We start from the raw sequence: 26157 nt of genomic DNA, 5'->3' as shown, positions 1-26157 counted from the left end.
TTCTAGTAGCATTTAGCTGAGCTTGTATTTCAGGGGCAGTTAATCGCCGGTTTCGCAGACTTGTGACTCGATTGAACTTGTTCTCCGATTCTGAGGTCATCCTTGGCCTGCCTGACCTTGTTCGGTCCTCATGAGTGCCAGGTTCTTCAAATCGTTTTATGTTCTTGGCCACAGCCGTTACAGAATCTTGCAAAGTTCTTGCGATTTTGTCTTAAAGATGGACCTTCAATTAGTAATTACAGACTTTTTTCTTTGCTTAACTGAGCGTATTTAGCCATTTTCTGCTCCCTTACTCACGAATGACAAACTTGTGCCTATGCTACCTATATTTATATTAATCATGGACCCTCACCTGTTAACAATAATTGGTGACAAAAGGTTAATTAGGTAACATGCTAGTTAACTCAGAGAACATCTAACAAAGACACTTTTATACTTAGGCCAGTGTTCTAACACCGTGTTATACACATTCCAGACTTTTAACTGACTTGGGCTTCAGACTGAAATCCCCTTGCTTTGGGCGACCATTTCATTGAAATTGACAAGGTTTACATTTTCATTTAAAAATTACATTTTTGAATGCAGTTCACTTATGATTGTCAGCTTATATAAGTACACGTATCATATAATGAAATATTAAGTGTTTATAGACGAGTTTACACAGTTAAAAGCATAGATAATAATGAAAAACCTGGTTTCAAGCAGGTGTACTGAAACTTTTGACTGGTACTGTGTGTGTGTGTGTATATATTTAAATAAATAATCTGGTGGTAAGCATTGTTGGTTATGTAAAGCAATGTAGTCTGCTCTCCGGTAATGCTGCGGTTTAAAATCATGGTATGTACAGCAATCAAAACTGAAATGCTGCACCTCATAATAAAAGCTATTCCTATTGGCTTGGGGCTATTTCACTACAGTTAATAGTTATTTCATTTGTTTTGGGGTTTAGTGTATAAACATTTTGGTTGATTCAGTATGATTCCTGGTAAGCTTCTACTTATGATCTCCGAATCTCCCAACAGAAAAAAATAAAACTAAGACTTGCTCGTCTAGCTTTCTGTCTATCTAACTTTACTTTTAGTTTCTAAGTTCAGTTTTGAAAGTATACGGTTGTTTTAAAAAGGCTTAAAATGGGCGTCTAACGTCACCATTACATCATGGTTCATATATGAACGATTTCTAGCGGTGCCGTAGGGAAAGGGTTAAAGGTGTTTGATATCCTCGTTCACGGGCTGAACATATTCATGGGTTTATCCTGCGCCGGGATATCCCTGGCAAAGGGGAGTGTAGAGTGTAGACAGTAGTACAGGACATGGGTCTATGTGACAGTTTTTCATATATCTAGAGAAGCACTTCTGAAACTTGGTCAGGACATTCTGCAGCACTATTGAGAGAATCAATCAGGGAGTACTGCATGCAGGGTCTTGCTCGGGAGTCTTGGAGGTATTGGAGGCTGGCTCTCTCTGTCTTACTGATAAGATGGCATATGGAGGAATCTGACTTCATGGCAGACATTTTTACACATGCATATGGTGGCTACAGGCAATGGTGAGTTGTTTGCGTATCAGGTTGAGAATGTCAAGCCCTGCTTGCTGTCAATGCAAGTCTGAATTGCTGAATCTTTGGGGCGTGAGACATGCAGATGGGTCATTCCTGCTCGACGGGGGGTTACTGTCACCTCAATGGCTCCCGTCCATTCATCATTTTTTGTTGCATAGCCTTTGAGGTCTTTTGCCAGACGGGGGGATTTACTTTTTATAACAGGAATTTATATTGTACAGGGATGGGAAGAAGACTCCCATTGCAATGCAGTGTGATCCAATTTGTGTGCTGTGCACACTGGGGCTAATCAGACTCATAGTAAAACCTGGAATGGGTGAAGCTGCTGTGCAATAGGAGTCCTGTCCCATCCGTGTGGTACCATGAGAATGGAAGTGTAGGCTTTCTTCTGCTGCAGTGTTGTGCTGAAAATCTGCATATTTCCAATAACAAAATAAACTCAAGAAACGAAACTCTTTAGCACAAAGACAAGGGACAGTTGATAATGTTACCAGTGCTAAGACGCCCAAAAATGGGTTCTGCTTAGATGTACATGTATAAAAACGTGTTATTCCATGACTCGAGGGACCTTGCATTACTTCCTGAATGATTGTTTATATCAGGGTCTTTTACGGTGGCCCTGAAGTGCAAAACACACAACAACAACATTCGAAAACAACATAGCAAATTAGAAAACGGCCCTGAAGTGCAAAACACAACAACAAATGAGAAAACAAAATGACACTCTCTAAACCGGAAAGGGAGGGGAGATGTGAGGCAAAAGTGTACCACGTCACTGATTGGAGGAACAATATGTCAATCACTGATGCGGTGATGTGGGCGGAAGCACTTGGAAACTAACCATGGTAAATCACTTGTTTGAATTTTAATAATGCTTTTGTATTTGTTTATTTCACACACTATTTACTAATGTAAGGACTAATAAAAACATTATTAAAATTCAAACATGATAAAAGTTGTTGTGTTTTGCACTTCAGCGCCACTGTAGTCTTTTATATGCAAACATGTAAAAGCATTTCCATGACATTTGAATTCGTGGCTACTTGTAACCACTTGACTGTACCAGGTAGAGTAATGCAAAGAGAGGATTTTCTACTGTGTTTTTAAAATGTAATTGCTTCCTTCAGTTAACGTTGCTTGTGTTATTCACTTGTGAAGTGCTGGTAGTTTGTTGCAGGGATTCCCCTGAGCGCTGCAGTCAGCTCACTGGTGCTCAGTCTGTCCTGTCAGCTCATCGCAGAGCTCGCTTCAGACTGGGCGGGGATTTTCAGAGTAAACAATCTGCGCTGATCAGCGAAAAATGGTTGAGGGAATGAGCTGGACTAATTCATATAACACAGTGCCAGCACCATGCACAGTAAATGAGAGCACATGTATCATCTCCAGTCGTTGGTTTTGTGACTGTGAATCCCTGGTTTTCGCCTCTCTCGTTATTAGTTTCACTGGTTTGACTATTGCAGCTGCTGGTTCACGCTCAGTGTCTACCCAATTGGATTGATAGATGACTTTACCAATCAAAGTCGTGAACAACGAGAACTGTATAGCAAAAGTAAGGATAATCAGGAATGTAGCGACTCTCTGTAAAATTGAAAGAAATTGATAAAAATACCTGCTTGTATTTAGTAGCGGTGGTGGGATTGTGAAGTGATTTTTATACACAGCAGCTCATGCTGGCACAGGGCCTGCGTTGTTCACAATGAAACCCGGCTCCATACGGAAACAAGTATCCTGAACGGACAGGAGATATTGACGTGATTAACTCATGAAACACAGCTGTACACAGGTGAATCACTTTGACAATTAGTCAGGTGTCAATCAAAATACATGTCTGTGTAAAAAGAAATGCATTAACTGTCAGACCTTAAAGGACAAAATAACAGAACGGGATGGCAGTCAAGGGGTTAACATATTTGAAAGGTGTCGTAGCAACCAAATGAAGCCTCCAAGAAGGGAAACTGGAATGTAGTTTGAAACAACTTTAAAGGTAATAAGTGCATAATCTTAGACATGAAAGAATCAAACCCCTTGTTGTGGTTGAAGCCTAATTCTCTCCTCTCTGTCTGTCTTTCTCTCTCTCTCTTCTCAGATGAGCAGGCTTTGGAGGAGAGATGTTCCCCTGGTGGTCCCTGGCTCCTCTGTGGGGGAGGTTGCCCCTGGCCCTCACTCCACGGCCACCCCGACCAGCCCCAACATGTCATGGATCCCTGAGGAGCCCGTCACCCCGCTGGGGGAGCCCTTCTTCCTCATGACCACCTCGGCACAGGCCATCTCCGGCTTCTTCGTGTGGACAGCACTGCTCCTCACCTGCCAGCAGGTACAGACACTGTCCAGCACGCTGCAGACTGGCACGCCGCACACATTCACATATAGATAGCGCTCAGGACCATCTTTGCTTTGCATAATATCACTGGTATTCCTTTTAAAGGAGCGCTAACCATCTAGTCTCGTACCTTGTAAAGCGCTTTGTGATGGTGGTCCACTATGAAAGGTGCTATATAAAAATTATTATTATTACACTGTGTAACAAATGTATTTATTTTTTTTTGGTTCCTGGGTAGTAAGTGTTATTTCCTAATTGCTTATGCCTCTAAAGTATAGAAAATGGCTATTATTCCCCGCAAACTTTGCTTTTGTGACCAGGACAGTGATATTTTGAAATTTACCTATTTTCCAGAACATTCCAGATAGATTCAGTGCTGAGTAAACTTGGAGTAACTTCTAGAACTTTCCAGTAATATAAATAGTAGTATAAATACAGGGGCCTTAAGCCCACCAGTTCAGTTTAGTTCCAGCTGCCTAAGTGGATACAGATCTGCCTTTTTCTGAGATGGCATCAAGAGGCTGCAAGCATCCGGCAGACGCATTTTGCTATGTCTGCGGCCAATTTTATCAAGACAAGAGCAAAAAAGTACTCTGTGGAAGAACATAAAAACATAAGAACATAAAGTTTACAAACGAGAGGAGGCCATTCGGCCCATCTTGCTCGTTTGGTTGTTAGTAGCTTATTGATCCCAAAATCTCATCAAGCAGCTTCTTGAAGGATCCCAGGGTGTCAGCTTCAACAACATTACTGGGGAGTTGATTCCAGACCCTCACAATTCTCTGTGTAAAAAAGTGCCTCCTATTTTCTGTTCTGAATGCCCCTTTGTCTAATCTCCATTTGTGACCCCTCATCCTCATTTCTTTTTTCAGGCTGAAAAAGTCCCTTGGGTCGACACTGTCAATACCTTTTAGAATTTTGAATGCTTGAATTAGGTCGCCACGTAGTCTTCTTTGTTCAAGACTGAACAGATTCAATTCTTTTAGCCTGTCTGCATATGACATGCCTTTTAAGCCTGGAATAATTCTGGTCACTCTTCTTTGCACTCTTTCTAGAGCAGCAATATCTTTTTTATAGTGAGGTGACCAGAACTGCACACAATATTCAAGATGAGGTCTTATTAGTGCATTGTACAGTTTTAACATTACTTCCCTTGATTTAAATTCAACACTTTTCACAATGTATCCAAGCATCTTGTTAGCCTTTTTTATAGCTTCCCCACATTGTCTAGATTAAGACATTTCTGAGTCAACAAAAACTCCTAGGTCTTTTTCATAGATTCCTTCTCCGATTTCAGTATCTCCCATATGATATTTATAATGCACATTTTTATTTCCTGCGTGCAGTACCTTACACTTTTCTCTATTAAATGTCATTTGCCATGTGTCTGCCCAGTTCTGAATCTTGTCTAGATCATTTTGAATGACCTTTGCTGCTGCAACAGTGTTTGCCACTCCTCCTACTTTTGTGTCGTCTGCAAATTTAACAAGTTTGCTTACTATACCAGAATCTAAATCATTAATGTAGATTAAGAATAACAGAGGACCTAATACTGATCCCTGTGGTACACCGCTGGTTACCACACTCCATTCTGAGGTTTTTCCTCTAATCAGTACTTTCTCCCTAATCCATGTACATGCATTTCCTTGAATCCTTACTGCGTTCAGTTTGAGAATTAATCTTTTATGAAGGACTTTGTCAAAAGCTTTCTGGAAATCTAAATAAACCATGTCATATGCTTGTCTCCCAGGACCCTTTTACCATATAGGTAATTTTCCATTTTGGATCTTATTATAGTTTCCATAAGTTTGCATATAATAGAAGTCAGGCTTACTGGTCTGTAGTTACCTGGTTCAGTTTTGTTTCCCTTTTTGTGGATCGGTATTACGTTTGCAATTTTCCAGTCTGTCAGTACAACCCCTGTGTTAAGAGACTGTTGCATGATCTTGGTTAGCGGTTTGTAAATTACTTCTTTCATTTCTTCGAGTACTACTGGGAGATCTCATCCAGTCCAGGGGATTTGTTTTTTTTAAGAGCTGCTAGTCCCTTTAACACTTCTGCTAAAGTTATTTAAAACCGGATAGGAACTGAATGACATTTGGGGCATGTTGTCGTATCTTCCTTTGTAAAAACTTGTGAAAAGTAATAATTTAATATATTTGCTATTTTTTCTTCATCTATGATTTTGCCATTTGTATCTCTTAGCCATTTAACCTCCTCTTTGAATGTTCTCTTGCTGTTGTAATATTGGAAAAACATTTTGGAATTGGTTTTAGCCCCCTTAGCAATGTTCGTTTCTATCTCTTGGCCTTTCTAACTTCTTTTGTGACCTGCGTTTGCAGTTCCGTGTACTCTCTCTGTGTACTTTGTTTTTGATCCCCTTTAACCGCTCTGTAAAGTGCTTTTTTTCTCTGAATATTGTTTTAATTGATCTATTGAGCGCATGTGGTCTATAAAGACTGTCTGCTTTGTCACACTTGCATTAGAGAAGTGCTTACCCAGTTGTGGAGCTGTGGATATATGGAAGCAGGCTTATTCAGTTGTAATGAAGCTTAGTTAGGCACAACTTTGTTGAAGTCTTTTGTCTCTAGTGCTTTGGCAAGACCAAGGATGTGAAAGCCTTGGTTAACTGTTTAATGCATTCCAGTGTCACTCCACACAGGGATAATGAGCTGCACCTGTTTAGATGTCACATTTTACTCAAAACAACAGTGCACAAAGCTGCCTGGAGGTGAATGGAGATGGGGTTAACCTAGTGCCATTGCCTAGCAACAAGTGCCACCTGTGCAAGCTGTGACATCAGAGGCTGGGTTGCTAAGCAGCGGCGTGTATGTCTCATATGGGCGTGTAGCAGGGAAATGGAGATGTCAGTCATATTCACAGGCGCAAAAACAACTGGACTCTACACCCACTGCAAACACTGTGTATTACAGAACTTGATGATGTTCATGACCCCAAGTTAGAAAGAGTGTCATTGTGCATGGATGAAAATAAGACTCCCACTGCACAGCGGTTTGAGCCATTCATGGTTTTACTAGGAGTTTAGTAAGACGCACTTGAGCGTGTTACATACACACTGGGGCTGATCAGACTAATTTTAAAACCTGGAATGGATGAAACCGCTATGCAGTAGGAGTGGTTTCATAATGTGATGCAATAAAATTCTAATGATTTTTATCATGCAATTGTAACATTAACCCTTTGCAGTCCATTTATTCAGTGCTTGTCAGGCGTTTCAGGTCCAATTTATTTTCACACGCGCTGTTTATTTTACACGCGCTGTTTTAAAAGATTTTTTTTTCCCCCCCCAGAGTAAAACAGGTTTAAAACGCATTGCGTGGCAAAACGACATCAGTACTGCATCTCCAGCCAAGCCCCATCCCTTGTTTGCTGTATTTATCACATACCTCTTTGTAGACGTGCGTACTGATAAATCCTCTCCTGATCACTCGATTTTATCACCAAACTCCTCAATAATGGGATCCAAGTCATTATTTTATTACCATAACATCTCAAAAAGCCCTGCAAATGTCTGTGATATTCTTTGAGCGCTGGATGCGGAAGCAGCTATCTCTTTGTTTGTGTCCATCATTCTCTGTGGTGCAGCTCCTAGCTCTATTGCTCACACGACATAGGACCGCAAAGGGTTAAAAAGACCAAGAATATACACTGGTACTGCTCCAGTTTGCTAAGGATTTTTAGGCTGCAGAAATTGAACCAAACTCAAAACCTGATTGCAGAATAAGAAATGTTCCTATGTTGCTTAAAACATGTATGTACTGCCTCCCAGCCCTACAGATAAGGTGCATTCAGCTGTGTGTGAGAAGCGCTGATCCATCTAGCACAGAATACTGTGATTAACCTGCATTAATCCGAGGCTGTGCTGTGCTGTGGAGTAAACCAGACCAGGGAGATCGGAGGTGATTTCCTGCTGGTACGAGTCAGCAGCATGTTGATTAGGGGTCTTGATGGAGGGGAAGGGTCAGGGTGGTTCTAGTTTATATGGTTACACAGTACAGCCAGGCTCTGATAAACGTTAAATCACTATACCAAAAACAAAACGATAAAAAGAGATCTCCTTTTCTTTTTCACCTCAGAGCTTAAGTTTAGAATCCATATCCCATGCCCTTGTTTCTTCTGAAGGTTTGTTTGCTGTTTAGTTCACAAAATTACAGCTTCAATGAAAGTGGAGGCGTTTGCCGTTGTCTTGAGTAGTGGTGTGAACAAACTTGCAAACCAAAAACGTCTGGCTTCTGATGAAGCAGAGTGCTCGTGTAACGGGCAGTGTTTTGTGACGTTCTGGATTCTGTGGATGAGATGAGGCTAAAAGTTCTAAAACCTACACACGTTCAGAGGAGCCCGGCTCTCTTGCACAGTGGTTGAGACGCTCGCTTGCGGTGCGCAGGGTCCCTGCCCGGCTCTCTTGCACAGTGCTTGAGACGCTCGCTTGCGGTGCGCAGGGTCCCTGCCTGGCTCTCTTGCACAGTGGTTGAGACGCTCGCTTGCGGTGCACAGGGTCCCTGCCCGGCTCTCTTGCACAGTGCTTGAGACGCTCGCTTGCGGTGCGCAGGGTCCCTGCCTGGCTCTCTTGCACAGTGGTTGAGACGCTCGCTTGCGGTGCGCAGGGTCCCTGCCCGGCTCTCTTGCACAGTGGTTGAGACGCTTGCTTGCGGTGCGCAGGGTCCCTGCCCGGCTCTTATTTTTATTTATTTTATTTTTTAAGATTTTTAAAATTTAGTCGTGGCCAATTATTTTTGTTATTTTCTTCCAATTTGAAAGCTCAGATTATTATTTAGGCTCAGCTCAGCGCTACCACCCCTGCGTTGACTTGGGAGCGGCGAAGACAAACACACGCTGTCCTCCGAGGCGCGTGCCGTCAGCCGCCCGCTTCTTTACACACTGCGGATTCACCATGCAGCCGCCCAGGAGCTACAGCGTGGGAGGACAACGCAGCTCCAGGGCAGCTAACAGGCAAGCCCACAGGTGCCTGGCCAAACTACAGGGGTCGCTGGTGCACAGTGAGCAGAGGACACCCTGGTCGACCTTTCAACATTAATTTTCCTAAACTGTTCTGTGATGCTGTTGATATATTCATTTTGAATATACCGCAGTGGTGGGCATATATGTTACTGACATACTTGTTTGTAATATACAGCAGGGTTACAAAATACAACTACTCGGTCTTCCAGGTTGTGCAGGTATATTGAAGCTGGTGTCCTCGTGGTTCTGCAGGTTTTATTCTGAAGCTGGTTATGAACTCGTCTCCCCTGTGTGTCTCTGCAGATCTACATGCACCTGCGCTACTACAACTCCCCGAACGAGCAGAGATACATCGTGAGGATTCTCTTCATCGTTCCCATCTACGCCTTCGACTCCTGGCTCAGTCTGCTCTTCTTCACCAATGACCAGTACTACGTCTACTTCGACACGGTCAGGGACTGCTACGAAGGTAAGGGCACGGTCAGGGACCGCCGGGAAGGGCAGGGCACGGTCAGGGACCGCCGGGAAGGGCAGGGCACGGTCAGGGACCGCCGGGAAGGGCAGGGCAGGGCACGGTCAGGGACCGCCGGGAAGGGCAGGGCACGGCACGGTCAGGGACCGCCGGGAAGGGCAGGGCACGGCACGGTCAGGGACCGCCGGGAAGGGCAGGGCACGGTCAGGGACTGCTACGAAGGGCAGGGAAAGGACCAGTCAGGGACTGCCGGGAAGGGAAGGGAAGGGCACGGTCAGGGACTGCTGGGAAGGGAAGGGCAGGGCATGGTCATGGAAGCGCTTTGTACTCTTCACTGATCTCCCTGTATTAACTTTTCTCAGTTTTCATGGCCATATAAGTTGGATCAAATGTACTTGTTAAGCAGTGTATGACATATTAAATTGCTGATGGCTATGTCAACAACAAGCTGAATATGTCGCTGCCTGTCAGCCAATCACAACGTGATGTTTCTTCAAAGAAAAGCATTTTCAGTGTTCTTCAGAGAGTTTGTGTCTGCATGGAAGAGCTGTCTTCGCAGTCAAAGTGGATGGAAGAAATTGGATCCAATTTCTTTGAATGTGAAAACGCACCCTTTGGGCTGCTAGATATTTAATACAGCTTTATCAGACTCCTCGGGAGAAGGAAGAATATCCAGAATAAGTGTCTGTCTCAGTGAAATGAACGGCAGTTGAGATGACCTTAGTCACACTTGCTTGTATCTTAATGAAAAAAAAAAAAATTAAATTGAATCACAGTATGCTTTTAAATGTTAAAAACATCATTTAAAATACAAGTCAGTGTTTTTTATTCCTAAACAAAATGAATTGCTGTTTTTATTTATTTCTACATGATGACGCGCCCACTTTCTTTGCAACGGAAACCACAGGAGACTCGTACTCCCTGCACTGTGCTCTGAAAAGCGATCTTCCTTCATTTGAAAATACTGTATTCCAATTAAATGAAGTGACGTCCCAATTGAACGACATAAATAGCATTGGGAAGAACCGTCTCCCAGAGTTCTGTCCCATTTAAGCAGCAATCCCGGTTTATCAGTGTCCCGATTAGACGGCACAGACTGTTCCATATCCATAAAGCTCATGGTTTTTAATTTTAGTAAATTAATTGGTTCTTTTGCTAGTAGAATTCCCTCCCTGTTTTAAAAACGGCTGCAGATTTCAGAGCCTAGTTAAAGCCTGCCTATTTTCACAGTGTCCCTGAATTGGCGATGCTGATGTCACTAACAGGTGCATTGACATGCTTGTTGTTGTCTGTATGATGTGTTGACATAACGTGTGTTTGTGTAGCTGCTGTCCCCCAGGATATAACTAGAAATAAATAATCTACATTATAGAACAGTATATTCATTATTATGAAGCCTTGTAATTTAGAGTATATAGTAGACCCTGATATTGAAGTGATACAGCCATCTGAAATGTCTTTACTGTGTAGTAGGCCTTCATAAGGATGTGAGTCATCTGAAAAGTATTTATCGATGGCAATGCTGTCACATTACAATTAGCTGTGCAGTTCAATTTCATATTGAACTCTGTTTTTATAATGTAGTCCAGGGTGCTGTGCGATGAAGCGGATTTCCACCCAGTCCAGGTGTAAGCAGACAGTAACCCTGTCTGACCTCGTCGTGTAGAACAGCAGCTATACTGTACCATAGCCATGTATGTAACAGTGTGTAAGACAGCTTCCTGTGCATGAAGACTTTCACTGACATGCAGGTTACAAATCAATATACCCTTGGGAAACTGAAATGTGTTTTTTTTTAACCTTGTAAATGAGTGTTTTGGAATACAGGGTAAAATTATTTTGAAAGCCTGGTAAACAGTATATGAAAATGAGATGTATATCTCAAGAGTTCTGGTTAATAAAAGAATTCGAAATATACACCTAACTCAGATCTGTAGAACTCTTAGCCATGTCTTCAGAGAAACAGCCAGCTAGTTTTTAGCAAACTGACACTGCAGTAACATTTCTGGCTTGTGTCTTTATAGTCTGTATTAGACCTATACAACCCTATTCCAGGCTCACCCATTTATAAAGTGATTAAAAAGAGAACAAAACCCAGTTTTTTCTCGAGAGTTATTACTAGGTGTACAGCCTTCCTCCCTCTATACCAGCGTCAACAGGAGGCAGCTGTTGCTTTTATAAGAGACTCGTGGGCCATCTTTTGTTTTGTTGTTTTTTGTGGTGAGGCCTAATAGGATTTCTGAGGGTGGGATGCTTGTTGCCTAGCAACAGCCAATGAGCCGTCTCCTAGGAAGGGGATTTTACAGAAGACAAATGAGTTTAATGGTAGCCTTCTGTCACTGCTGCTGCCCTTGTTGTGACTTCCGCATGGTTCGGGAGAGCAGGATATTAGGAGGAGAGAATCTGCTCATGGGTGCGCAGTGTAAGCTGCAGCACAGACTTTAGTGTGCAGAATTGTTTGTTGATTTTGAAGGCATTCGTTTAGCCTTTCAGGTTAATCTGGGGACCCAAAATATCCCAGGAGAACATGCCCCACACCAGGGAAAGGCCAGGTAAAGAAGGTACAGTGGACTCAATTGGAACTGACTCCTGTTCAGATTCAACCAGCCACTATACAAAAAGTGCCCAGTCTAGAACTAAAAAAACATCCAGGCGAGATGCTGTTTCATCAGGAAACTGTGCTGTTTCTAACCCTGTCTGTTTGGTATATATTAATATGTCCAGTTGACCCTATGTCTTATGGTTGATGTTCCCAAACTGGGGACGGTGGGGGTGGTTTCGGGGGGCCTGGAGCACATGCAAACATTCTCCCCCACATGACCCTGACAAAGCAGGGCTCCCCAGACCAGGGATCATTTACACGAGCTGTGAGGTGCTGGGGGTTATTTCAAATCTAACACTGGCATCAGCTGCTGCCTGCACTGACAGTATGTACCATTATAAAACGAGAGGGAGTGATTGCAAGGAGATCACAATAGGAAATTACAGTATATTAATGCACTTTTTATAGTTACAACTTCATGATTTTGATATATGATTTTTCAGTGTAAGTTCTTGATATATTTTCTTCCCCCTACATTAATAAATAAAATAAACCAGTGTTCCCACTAATCTTCACAGGCACATTTGTGTTGCATTCGTAGTTAGACAGCATTGAAAGCAGTAGCACTCCTACAGGTACAAATGAACAGCCTCTCTCACTAAAGAGACCCCAATCGAAATGAACAGCCTCTCTCACTAGAGAGACCCCAAAAAAAATGAACAGCCTCTCTCATGAACAGCCTCTCTCACTAGAGAGACCCCAATCGAAATGAACAGCTTCTCTCACTAGAGAGACCCCAATCGAAATGAACAGCCTCTCTCACTAAGGAGACCCCAATCGAAATGAACAGCTTCTCTCACTAAAGGGATCACAATCTAAATGTCAGGTGGGGGTCCTCAGTCAGGATGCCTCTCATTGGGGTCCTGAGACAGACAGTTTGGGAACCCTAGGCTCATGGTATAAGAGTTTCTTCTCATTTTCACTCTTAAGACCTGGTCACACAGGTGACTTTTTTGTCGACAGCAATGGGGAATGACAGGTGTGCCCTCGTGATGACCCCGGTGACACCACTGCGACGCGTCTCCCACGTAGGACAATGTTCTATTTTTCAGACGAGGAGAGGGCAACATTTTCAATAGCAGTCAATCATATCTGATGGTAGTGTCTCATGATTATAAGAATAAGACCATAGTCAGACAGACAGTGCATGTGATACATCCCGATTCCTGCATTTCATTCAGTTTAATTATATGTAGGTATAGATGTGCAATACAGCATGTGTGTGGATAAGCAAATGTTAATGTCCATGATTACAGTAACACATTTAAGCTATGACTTGTGTGCAGTACGCCTGTCATTCCTGCATTAACTCCCTATCATAACATCTTTCATTTTAACAGCAAATAAGGTAAAAAATTAAATCTCAGGTCTGCCTTCTTGCTCTTAAAAACCTAGAATTAAAAGTATTGAAAACATTGTTTAGGGTGATAAATACTGATATATTTATTATGTTTGGCATATTAAATATGCAGACATACTAAGTAATTCTACACATGTACACCGTTCTATTTAAGTAAGAAGGAACTAGAGATTTATTAATGTAATTAGTACATTGTTATATTGTAGTCTTCTTTCACAGCATGTTTACGTCTCGTGACAAAAGCGTGCATTATGATTGGGTTGCATTGCGTTATTGCCTGGGTGTTGCCAGCTTGTCTCTCGTGTGACCTCCTCAAACTGCAAGACAACACGCAAGCAACAAATATGTTCCTCTTGCTGCTGTGGATAAGGCTCCCGTGTGACCAGGCCTTGACACCAAACAGGTTCAGCTGCACAAATTGCCTTCCATACAATGTAAGCAGTTCAGAGCCACGGACCTCCCTCTGTTTAACCAGAGGTTTTGTGCCATGACAATGGGGGCGCTCCTCTGTGTCCGTGGAAGTGGAGAGGAGAACAGAGAGGCCCTCTACCTTCTCTACGCCTGGCTATGCAAATAGCTGAGCAGACTGGGGCTGACAGACTCCTGTGTAGAGAACAATGCAGGCTCTGCAACGCACGCACAAACATGCACAGAGTGGCAGGGCCATTGCAGCTGTGCACACACACACACACACACACAGCAACAGAATCCACGATGAGGGATTCTCAGGAGGCCAAATAAAAATAATTGGGCAATTCTTATATGCAGGCTAAGAATGTATTTCCATTAATCATAACGAGTTGAATAACTGCGTTAAACATAGATCTAGGTGAGCAGCAGGGAATCGGCAAACAGTAGCCTCTGCGTCACTCCTGAATGCTTTATTTGTCGGGGGGAAAAAAGGAATGGTTTTGCCATTTTGTACATAATCCAAACACTGCATGCAGACGAAGGCAGGACCAACAAAGTAAACACCCTTTCAAAAGTATCATACTGACAATAAAGTGCTAGCTCTAGTTTTCATTTCCATTAAGTACAGAGGGTTAGAATGTGCTTATAGCAAACATGTATACCAACCACAACTGGCCATATTTTCCAAGCATTTATCAAGTTTTAAATTCAATCCAATTGTTTTGAATCAACAACTACTGTAAGTGATGTATGTTAGGATCTCATAAGCACTGTCAAGTGTGTTTTGTTTTTCATTTTGTAACATTAATAAACGAATTTCTCCCCTCCAGATAGGATTTCATTCAAGAATGGAGGAAACACTTTGGAAATGTGGCCCAGTATGTCGTATTCCATTGGGTCATAGAAAGTTCTCAGTTTCCACACATCGCTCTCAGGAAATCTGTTACACTTGCACTTCCTAGGTCAGTCATTTCACCTGAGTGTGTCTGTGCCATGTTACTGCCTGAAAGCATGTCAGTCAGTACAGGGAGTAGGTGATTGGTTAATGACAGAAAAAAAAATACATTGATGGAAGTGCAATACTATCCAAAAGCATAGTTTGGAAAAAGAGATATCTTTAACCTGGCACCTAAAACATGCTTCTTTAGAAACTGCACATTTGAGACCTGTGTAACAAGAGCACAATTAGCAGAATTGTGACCTCTGTCATTGCTTCACCTCCTGGCAGACCCGTGTAGAAATGAGTCCATGGTCTCAGCCTTGCCTCCGAGGGCAGACATCGGTGTGATGCACAACAGAGAAGAGGAGTGGGCAGCGCCTTGCCACACTGCACTGCAGGGGGTTCTTTACAGGGTTTAGTTCTGTTCAGTTCACAGGACCGTAGTTAACTGCATTGGGCAAGGCACTGTAGGAAGCAGGAATTCCCTGTTTTTTCCTTCATGAACTTGTGCTAATGCGGGTTTGGCTCTGCTGTCCGGGCACAGCGTTTGGGCTCATGGATGAGAGTGTTACATCATGGGTTGGGTGAATTCACAAAGGCATTCACTTCATATCACTGGAGAAAAACGCAGGCTGAGTTACACAACTTTTAATAAAAGGGCTCTTAGGTATTCTTAAATGTATGGTTAACTTTAACAACTTATTTTCCAGTGTACTTATTGCACTACTGTAAATCATTGCCTGTTAAAATCCTTCTCTTTAAAGAGGAGACCGTTCTCTATTCAGGGATACCAAGATATTTAGTAAGTAAAGGGTCTGTGTGAGGATTCTGTGGGATTTCCTACTGTTAGAGCAAATGTTATATTTCGTTTTGAGAGCTCTGTTGAGACCAGGATGTGGTGACCTGAAACAGAAAACGAGACCAAGTGAGCCAAACAAGAGTAATTGGTAATGCTACTATAAGAGATCAGTGGAGGGGAAGCTTGCCTACCTGCAGCTAAGACTGCCGGAGATAATGTGCACAAACTGCAGAACCAACCAGGTCTCCGTTAATAATGATAAACTGGAGTACAAAAAATAGCTCTTTTTAACCTGTCTTCCCTCTGTCTTATTGCAGCTTTTGTGATCTACAATTTCCTGAGCCTCTGCTATGAATTCCTCGGAGGGGAGAGCGCCATTATGTCAGAAATCAGAGGGAAGACGATTGAGTGAGTTTATTTGTTGTGCAAAACGTGAACTGGACTCCAGTATACAAGCAATGCCCTTTTGTATGCAGGCAATGCAATTCTTATGTAAGACACTGTATTGTAACTTAAACTGTTTAAGGTTTATTTTAGACGAGTGTCCAAAATGCCACAATATATTGCTCCACTTTTAAAGGATGCATTTGTTTTGATGGGTTCTTCAGTGTAACATGATTCGTTTCAACATACTTGTTTCAGGTCAGCTGCATAAAACACTGCCTGCATGAGTGGGAGGAGGTGCACAGTGGTGCAGTGTTCCTGTGTGAGCGGGAGGGGGGTGCACAGTGGTGCAGTGTTCCTGTGTGAGTGGGAGGGGGGTGCACAGTGGTGCAGTGTTCCTGTGTGAGTGGGAGGGGGGTGCACAGTGGTGCAGTGTTCCTGTGTGAGTGGGAGGGGGGTGCACAGTGGTGCAGTGTTCCTGTGTGAGTGGGAGGGGGGTGCACAGTGGTGCAGTGTTCCTGTGTGAGCGGGAGGGGGGTGCACAGTGGTGCAGTGTTCCTGTGTGAGTGGGAGGGGGGTGCACAGTGGTGCAGTGTTCCTGTGTGAGCGGGAGGGGGGTGCACAGTGGTGCAGTGTTCCTGTGTGAGTGGGAGGGGGGTGCACAGTGGTGCAGTGTTCCTGTGTGAGTGGGAGGGGGGTGCACAGTGGTGCAGTGTTCCTGTGTGAGCGGGAGGGGGGTGCACAGTGGTGCAGTGTTCCTGTGTGAGCGGGAGGGGGGTGCACAGTGGTGCAGTGTTCCTGTGTGAGCGGGAGGGGGGTGCACAGTGGTGCAGTGTTCCTGTGTGAGTGGGAGGGGGGTGCACAGTGGTGCAGTGTTCCTGTGTGAGCGGGAGGGGGGTGCACAGTGGTGCAGTGTTCCTGTGTGAGCGGGAGGGGGGTGCACAGTGGTGCAGTGTTCCTGTGTGAGTGGGAGGGGGGTGCACAGTGGTGCAGTGAGCGGGAGGGGGGTGCACAGTGGTGCAGTGTTCCTGTGTGAGCGGGAGGGGGGTGCACAGTGGTGCAGTGTTCCTGTGTGAGCGGGAGGGGGGTGCACAGTGGTGCAGTGTTCCTGTGTGAGCGCGAGGGGGGTGCACAGTGGTGCAGTGTTCCTGTGTGAGTGGGAGGGGGGTGCACAGTGGTGCAGTGTTCCTGTGTGAGTGGGAGGGGGGTGCACAGTGGTGCAGTGTTCCTGTGTGAGTGGGAGGGGGGTGCACAGTGGTGCAGTGTTCCTGTGTGAGTGGGAGGGGGGTGCACAGTGGTGCAGTGTTCCTGTGTGAGTGGGAGGGGGGTGCACAGTGGTGCAGTGTTCCTGTGTGAGTGGGAGGGGGGTGCACAGTGGTGCAGTGTTCCCGTGAGTGGGAGGGGGGTGCACAGTGGTGCAGTTCCTGTGGTGAGTGGGAGGGGGGTGCACAGGGTGCAGTGTTCCTGCGTGAGTGGGAGGGGGGTGCACAGTGCAGTGTGCCCTGCGTGAGTTCCTGGGAGTGGGAGGGGGGTGCACAGTGGTGCAGTGTTCCTGCGTGAGTGGGAGGGGGGTGCACAGTGGTGCAGTGTGCCTGCGTGAGTGGGAGGGGGGTGCACAGTGGTGCAGTGTTCCTGTGTGAGTGGGAGGGGGTGCATATAAGCTGGCTGTCAATCCACCCGCCTTTTATCAGTATAATATTCATCAGGACCTACAGAGCCCATGTCTTATAGGTGGGTCATAAGATAAGTTTGATATCCAACCCCCCACCCACTCACTCAGACAGTGTTCAGCTGTAATGATGCGATATCACGACACAGGGCATGGTCCTGATGGGCTGCTTGTATGATACGTTATAAGATGAAAAGATCATTTATTGATGGACTATTTTGTTAAGACAAACATTAAATAAGGTAGGGTAGTATGTATTCACACCAACTATAAACACTTGCGTCATCATTCAGAAACCATCCTGTCACTTATTTCAGTTTACAGTGTGTGTGTGTGTGTGTGTGTGTGTGTATATATATATATATATATATATATATATACACACACACACACACACACACACACACACACACACACACACACAATGTTGCAGTAAGCAATAGTCAATGTCTAGTTTATCATTGATACTCGTTTGTTGCACCATAAAAGACGTGTAATTGATAATTACGAAAATAGGTGCAGAGCTGCTTCAGTGTAGGACTCTTTGCAGCAGCAGTGTAACCCTGTCTGTCTGTCTGTAGGTCCAGCTGTATGTACGGAACCTGCTGCCTCTGGGGAAAGACCTACTCCATTGGCTTCCTGCGTTTCTGCAAACAGGTCAGTCGAGTTGCTCCTTCCTCTCATCATTAAACCGACCACACTGCTGCGTGGGTTAGGGAGGCAAAACTTGACACAGACTGTTTCTCCTCATCCACACTACAGTGGTGACCCTGCTGGCTAGTGTTGGGACGATTCTCGAATGTTATAATATTGCGACGGTAATGTTCAGCGATACACATGATACTTCATTTTTATAATATCATATTGATCTGTTATCACGGTTACTGTCTGTATCACCATTATCGAGGATTGTAGTCAGAATTTATGAGATAACATTCCACACAAAAACACACAGTTCAGTAGTCTTTTGCCACAGCGTGAGCAGTTTGGCTTCTGTGTAAATGGGGCTGTTGTTACCTTGTTTGTAAACAGTGATGGGACGCAGCAGAGCCGTGCCTGTGACGCACGTTGCCATAGCAATGAAGCAACCTGGGGCCCGTTTCATACGAGCAATTTGCGCTGAATCGCAGTTGCAGGCACCTCGCAGATAAAAATTTGGGTTTCGTGAAACTTTCACAGGGCTGCGACAGCCAGACAGCAACCGCAAGTAGCAATTCTCATCACAACTCCAGTTTCAGGACACACCATGCCACTCCTAAAACTAGCTGGACGTCGATATAGCAGAGAAATCCGAAGGGAACGAGTATTTATTTAGGGACCAGTCAAATCCTCTTGATGGTAGCGTACACAGACAGAATTGATATCAAAGTACCGATAGCCAGGAAGGGAGGTAACTCATTTTAGGGTGCTCAAATGCATGTTTAGATTTAAACAGAAAAAAAAAAAAAAAAAATATTATTTGTCCTTTTTAACATAACTTAAAGCTATCTGAAACACATTTTAAAGCCAGGTTTTTTAAATCATTAAAAAAGCCTTTTAATATCAATGTGGAAGTGTTATATACAGTATGTTTGCATCAGACAAAAAAAAATCCATTCTCAGTTCTTGTGCATTATATTTTACTATTAAATTCTTTCGTGGATTGACGTTCTATGAAAATGTGCAACTGAGAACGCTTTTGAAACGACCAAATTCCCATTGGGCTTGTGTTGTTTTAGATTATATAGATTTTGTATGTATTACTTTGCAGGACAGCCACTATAAGGGTGTTACATTTATTAAAAATGGGCACGGATGAATCTACCGATTTTTAATCAACTAATGTACAAAAATTAACCCATCAAACATTTCCAGTGACAGCCCTAATAGATAGATAGTTAATGGGACGGGACGGGACGGGATGGACCCGACCAACCTGTATTAAGAGTCCACTCATGGAACAGTCAAATATTGGCCTCTTAACACAGGTGGTCTATTAAGAGGGCCCGTAACTTAGGAATTTTCTATTTGTCTCTGACTTGCTTTCCTGTAATTAAAGTCTTGCATACACTGTAAAAGCCAGAAGATGTAATATGAGCAACAGGAAATATGTAATTTAATAACATTCAGGTGGATAATGCATTTACAAAACACATTATTCTGTGAAAGTAAGGCATGCTTGCCTGTCTCGGGTCACACAAAATGTTTTAAGTCCTTTGCAAATGGAACCGGCACAAAAACAACATGAAACGGACACATTGGAAGCTCCCAGTTCCCAGGCAAGTGCGAGAACGAAATGCAAGTTACAGTAGCATCTGGGGGAAGAAGGTGAAACAGAATCAGCAAATCAATCAGGACATCAAGGTATAAAGAAGCGACTTTTGTTTAGTAATTAACAAATGAATTAAACATTGAATCTGCTCATAACACGGTCACGTCAACAAAAATAAAAACCTAAAACTTCAAGCCCTAGTTCTTTCCGTTTCAAAATGCTGTTTCTGCGTCTTTCTAGTGCCGGATTTTTCAGCGTTTTTTCTGGCACTTACTGTCTTTACAAGTTTCTCTAATAACTTTAATTCTGTCATCTAGGAAGGACCTTTTGTTTCTCCATGTTTTCTCTCTTCCGTTACAAGAGAGCGCTGTTGTTTTATTGATTACAGATAAAAGGCCGCTAAAATGGTTACCGTATTCCTTTGAATTTAGTACATACCATTTAAAACTATATGTTTCACCTTTATGAAACGGGCTCCTGGATCTTTAACATTGACCCTGACCCGGTCCCCGCACTTTGCTCTCTAAGCTGCAGCTGCAAGTGGCATTGGTTATATTGACCTTGCAACTTCTTGCATGGGCTTAAACAGAAAGCATAAGAATATATATATAGACAAGCATTTTCAGGGTGGGGACAAACTAAAACTTGTTCTGAAAAAAATAGAACATGTCACTATTTTGGAATGAATGTGGAGGAGTCTGAAACAGGCACCTATTTGTCCTGCTTGTCTCAAGGTGATACCGTGCAAAGGTAGAAATCCGTGGAAGTAGGGTTTGTTTTTAATATGTAAGTACTCTGAACTATCTGAATTAGTAAATGTTTAAAAACTTTATATGAATTACTGTTGCAAATGTTAAAATGAACAAACGCAAATTGACAGGTCAAGAATGATAGTGAATGTGAAGTGTATTACTGTCTAGTTTCTTTCAAACTGAATCTAAACACCCAGAATTATTAAATATGCGCCTAACCTTGTTTTACTAGTCTTATAATTTTAACAGTTTATTTTTACATTTTAGAAGAAGCTGGCCCATTTTATAAATGTGGATTTCTTTAAACAATACAAATATAAAAAGAATATAATATGAGCCAAAATGATTTTGTATAGGATGATAAAAAGTCTGTACAACGTGTAAACTTAATTTGGTACAGAGGATCACCTGTTTTTTCTACACTCAATTTTCCACAGGTGATTGATCACCTTTACATCACAAACCTTTTATTGACAATTAGAACGATCAAAGACAACTGAAAATAATAAGTAATTGGACAGAAACAAAAGCAAAAGACCAGATTTGTTATATTATATTAAACACTCAATCTGTACATCAGCACAAAACTTTTTATACTGCTGGATATTCTTTTACTAAGCTACTTCTTTTTATTTTTACTCTGCAGCTTGACTAATGAACAATATATACATACAAATATACATTCTACAAAAAAGACCCACAGTTAAAGTCTTCATTAAGGCCATGTAGTATATGGTACTTTTATGAAGATTCCTTCACATCGATCAACATTTAAATGGCATTGTGACAAGGTACTCGTGTCACATGTAACCGCACTGCAAGACAGAGACATGGGAGTTTGAACTGAAACGCAGGCACAGACGCGCAGGATTTATTAAACACAAAACAGAAAGTCAAAAGTGACTCCTGTCTGTTTCTTTCCAGGCGACTCTGCAGTTCTGCGTAGTCAAGCCCTTGATGGCGATGATTACTGTGATACTGCAAGCTTTTGGGAAATACAAGGATGGGGACTTCAAGTAAGTGATGTCAATCCTGGCTGACTTTTAAAGACAGTACACTCGCTCACACGGTGTAGGGTTGTTGGTTTTCACAAAGCCCATTTCTTTAATGATTTAAAAGGTGTTGTTATTTAGATATGACACCATTAGATCAATTGAAAAGACCCCAGTGAAGCTGAGTGATTAGTCGACTGTCACTCCACTGTTTGCCTATTCGATGCTACCTCTAGTCTGTCGTAGGGATGGGACGCTATAAAATTAGCACAGTATGAGAACCGTTAAGAAAAAATACCGTGGTAACCTTAATATCACAGTGTAGAGTACAGCATGCAAGCTATAAAATAAAGGCATAAAAAATGAAGACTGATATAAATCACTTGAATGACAGTAATTGACAAACATAACCAACTTCCTTTCATGGAATGATTTAAACAGTTGGTATTTACTATGCCAAATAACGTTTCTTTTTTTATAAGACGATCAGAATTAAATAAATAAATAAGTAGTTATACTCTCAATGTTATTCTACAACAGTATTAAGCTCTATTATATGCTCAAAATGATGTGGTGCTGTAGTTTTAAAACATTTTAATGTATAAAATTAAATAAATAAATACTTTGTTTAGCTGATGGTAAATAGAATTGGGAAATGATCGGTCCTATTGCTTAAAACACAAACATATACCACAGGTTATTATTTAAGAGCAGAGATGAGTCGTTTATTTTTTCAACTGGAAAAATAAAATGTATAGCAAAAAAAAATAATGTATTTGAATAGTAAAACGTGTAATTGGATTTATAACTACACGTCACGACATTGCACAGGTAAGCTTCCAATGATTATTACACACTGTTATAACTTGTTTAAACAAAACTACACTGATAATAAGTAGGCTATCCTGCTGCAGCCGGGGTCTGTGCTAATTTTAATTGAGACATTGATCGTGTTCTCATAGCGCAGATTTCCGCAGCACTGCACAGAATCGCAGAGATGCGCTGTAGATATCACTCACAGAAATCTGTGCAGAGCCCAGAGCAGCTTTGAAATGTTACTGCGGGAGGCGGGCTGTGAACCAAAGGGACGATGCAACGATCACGAGTGACCTGCTAATCGTAAATAACCACTAAAACTACTGCTGCCACCTTGTTAGCGGAGGCGAACGACATTTTATCATTAAACAATAAAGCCGTGAACAGCCTTGTCAACGCTGTATTAAATAAATAAATCATTTAAACAAACAATATACTAAATCTGTGATAAGTGATGTATAATTTCACAGTACAGTTAATGTTAATCAATTACATTGCACTGACTATTGATAATCCAGACAAATGTAAATATAGTACTTGTGTAAACGTAACAAAATGTGTGCTGTGCTGCAAGGCCTGGAGAAGGCGTTTCTCTAAAAGCTGCATGTGAGGTCAGAAAGACAGCAGCCAAGAGCAGCTGGTGCAGCAAGCACTGGGTAACAGAACGCAGCAATTGAAACGTGTATTCTGTGTCGTTGACAGTTTCCTTCAACACAGTTATCAAAATACAGTGTCAGTTCGCAAAAAGATCTTCCTCAGACACTTTGCTAAGGCTGCAAGTACTATCGCTTGATTTAGAAGAAGCCCGTTTGTAGTTTAAAAATGCTTAACCGTTATATAAAGGGATTCTGATAACTGTGGTGTAGAATAAAAGGAACGGTATTAATACCTTAATGTACCAAAACCACAGTGAACTGATAAACCGGTATACCGACCCGTCCCTAGTCTATCGTGCAAAGACCACGTGGTTGAAAGTGGCTTCATGATTAATAATACAGAAGCCAACTCAACAAAGACCCTCTACTGCGCAAGGTGGGTTGTGCTCCAGCTTGTGACTGCCCTGTCTCTCTGTCTCGCTCTCTCCTAGCGTGGCCAGCGGATACCTCTACGTGACGATCGTCTACAACATCTCGGTGAGCCTGGCTCTGTACGCGCTCTTCCTCTTCTACTTCGCCACTCGGGAGCTGCTCAGCCCCTACAGCCCGGTGCTCAAGTTCTTCATGGTCAAGTCTGTCATCTTCCTGTCCTTCTGGCAAGGTGAGCATGCCTGACACTCTCCGCAGTGCAGTGCCTGCTGATGGCTGATGTGGAAACTGCATGTTACACAATTCAATAAGCACTTTAAAGAAGGCACTACATCAAAACAGGGTCCAGTCCCAACTGGAGTAGATAGGAAGTGTCTGCAGTACACACACAAAAACATAAACATTTCAAACTACCACAAGCTGTGACTCAGCTGTGATAGAACATCCAAATTGTGAAAGATGCACTCAGTAACACAGGTGGAAGCGTTCCCCAATGAATCCAGCAACATTGAAAACAAAGCTGTCTTAGGAACACTTTAAAAATATTACACAACATATTGAAATGCATAATGGTATCTATTGAATTGCTCTATATTGTAGTGAATCTAAGCATTGACAGTGGTTAAATGTTTCTATGAAGTGCATTTTTGTCTTTTTAAAAGGAAGTAAAACGGCAGGTGTGGTCCTAATGTAACATTGAAGCAGTTTCTGTTAGAGCTGCATGAACCGGTTATTGGGTCCGCGCTGTACAGAAATCGGGGGCGGGCAGTCAGGTGAGGGGCACTGGCGTCGATCGGGCTGATCCACCGTTCAGTGTGAAACGAGTGAAGCAGCAGCTGCATGGGTTTGTGTGGATCGCTGTTCTCCGCAGGAATCATCAGAAATCCAAGCAGCTGTTTCACTTTGAGTAGTAAATTAACCCGATCAACATTAATGGCCTCTCCTGATTTCTGTGGAGAGCCACATCTCAATCATATAATCAGTTACTGCTGCACCAGTGGCTGTGTGTGACCCACTGCGGTTCAGCTTCGTTGAGTACACCCTGATTTTATAAAGATGTTTGGATATTTGCACAGTGTTGACACGCTGGGACCTGGTGGTCTACAAGAACAGGGTAAAAGTAGTATCTGAACACTGTGTGTGTGTGTGTGTGTGTGTCTCTTTCTCTGTGTGTGTCTATCTATCTGTGTGTGTGTGTTTGTATGTGTCTTTCTGTCTCTGTGTCTCTCTATCTCTCTGTGTGTGTATGTGTCTGTGTGTCCCTGTGTCTCTGTCTCTGTGTCTGTCTCTCTGTGTGTGTGTATGTGTCTCTGTGTCTGTCTCTGTGCGTGTCTGTGTCTGTGTGTGTCTCTGTCGCTGTCTCTGTCTCTGTGTGTGTGTGTGTCTATTTGTGTGTGCGCGCGCAGGCTTGCTGCTGGCTGTCCTGGAGAAGTGTGGAGCGATCCCGAAGATCAGTTCAGTGGAGGTGTCGGTGGGAGAGGGCACGGTGGCCGCCGGCTATCAGAACTTCATCATCTGCGTGGAGATGTTCTTCGCTGCCATCGCCCTGCGCTACGCCTTCACCTACAAGGTCTATGTGGACAAGCAGCTCGTCACTCAGGGTAGGACAACACAGCCCTGCAGGACAGGTGCTGGGCAGCACGCATTCATACCAGCTACAAATACAAAGGGCTTGTTTGCTTTTCACTTCATCCTGCCCATGAAATACTGTGTAGAATTGTTTTTCATGACCCTGTTTATTCCAGAAATGGGGAGCATGTATTCATTGCTGTTGCTGTTTGTTAGCTGTCTGCCCAGAGAATTCATATTCATATTATTAGTATATGCAGTTAGGTGAGACCTTTTCTGATATACCTCTGTTGGGGCCCAAATCAAATTTGTAATAGGATTCATAGCAAATTTAGTTAACTAAACCCAGTTTCCTGTCGCATACAACACAACAGAGACAAGACTTTTTTTTTTTTGTTATCCTGGAAGGTAGGAAGGCAGTACTGTGAAGAAGCTTTATTGATATAACACCACTGTGATATATGATGCAAGACACTCCTGCTGTTCAGTTTAAGTGATACACGAACAAAGGATTTCACCAGATGTTTAAACACAAATGTCCTGTTTGTAAAAGGATGCTGCATTGATTTCTGCTAATCAGAAAGTTCTTCTGCACAGAATAGTTTAGTACTGTTAATATCTAAGGTCCTGTCCACACTATGCATTTAACCCATATTATACCCCTTTTACACCTGCACACCGAGTCGTGAGGGCTCCGGGTGCTTTTCCACTGATACCCGACCCGGGCTGTCCCGTCCATATCTGAGCCTGGCTCGGGGCCGAAGCAGGCTGTGGGCGGGGTTATTGCATTTCGTCATCGCGCTCCAGCGTCATTCCAAGAACAAGGGAGAACCCCCTGGACCAAAACCGCTAACTCCTTACCTTTACTCCGCGGGACACAACAACACACACCTGAAATACAACAGAAAATAACTCCCTCTCTGTAATGCACATGTGTAACTTTCCGGGAATTAACCAAGCATCAACGCTATACTTTTTACAAAAAAAAAAAGTAACATTCCCACTCGTGGATCATTTTAATTAGCAGTTTTAAAACTATAAATAGCCTGGCTATACGCTGGTCAGGAGTTCAGTTCGAAGCGACAGACAAGCAAACAAAGTGCGAGAAGGAGAGCGGTTCGGGAGAGGGGAAGAGGGAATGGGCTCGCCCCAGGTTCGGCTGCCAGAACGGGGCTGAAGCATCTCGTCTCCCGGAGAAAGTCGCAGCTCCTCTCGCGCAAAAAAAGTAAATACATTAGGAAAGATAACCACGTAA

The 26157-nt window shown here is 43.0% G+C and overlaps 2 protein-coding genes across 5 annotated transcripts in view; both read left to right on the top strand.

Moving 5' to 3' along the window:
• Nucleotides 1-26157, top strand: part of pla2g6 (phospholipase A2, group VI (cytosolic, calcium-independent)) — a 196481-nt gene that overhangs the window by 51096 nt on the left and 119228 nt on the right. The window lies entirely within an intron of this gene.
• Nucleotides 1-26157, top strand: part of tmem184ba (transmembrane protein 184ba) — a 51649-nt gene that overhangs the window by 20157 nt on the left and 5335 nt on the right. For 2 of the 3 annotated variants that reach the window (XM_041237877.1, XM_041237876.1), the window contains exons 2-8: nt 3647-3874; nt 9164-9329; nt 15762-15852; nt 18079-18154; nt 21425-21516; nt 23396-23565; nt 24740-24934. In XM_041237877.1, the coding sequence (XP_041093811.1) occupies nt 3647-3874; nt 9164-9329; nt 15762-15852; nt 18079-18154; nt 21425-21516; nt 23396-23565; nt 24740-24934 (1018 nt within the window). The remainder of the gene's footprint in view (nt 1-3646; nt 3875-9163; nt 9330-15761; nt 15853-18078; nt 18155-21424; nt 21517-23395; nt 23566-24739; nt 24935-26157) is intronic. The other variant, XM_041237878.1, reaches the window with a different exon arrangement.

This window comes from Polyodon spathula, chromosome 46 (assembly GCF_017654505.1).
Source record: "Polyodon spathula isolate WHYD16114869_AA chromosome 46, ASM1765450v1, whole genome shotgun sequence".
Lineage (NCBI taxonomy): Eukaryota > Metazoa > Chordata > Actinopteri > Acipenseriformes > Polyodontidae > Polyodon > Polyodon spathula.
The sequence above is the reverse complement of the archived record's forward strand: the minus strand, read 5'-3'. Positions and strand labels throughout refer to the sequence as shown.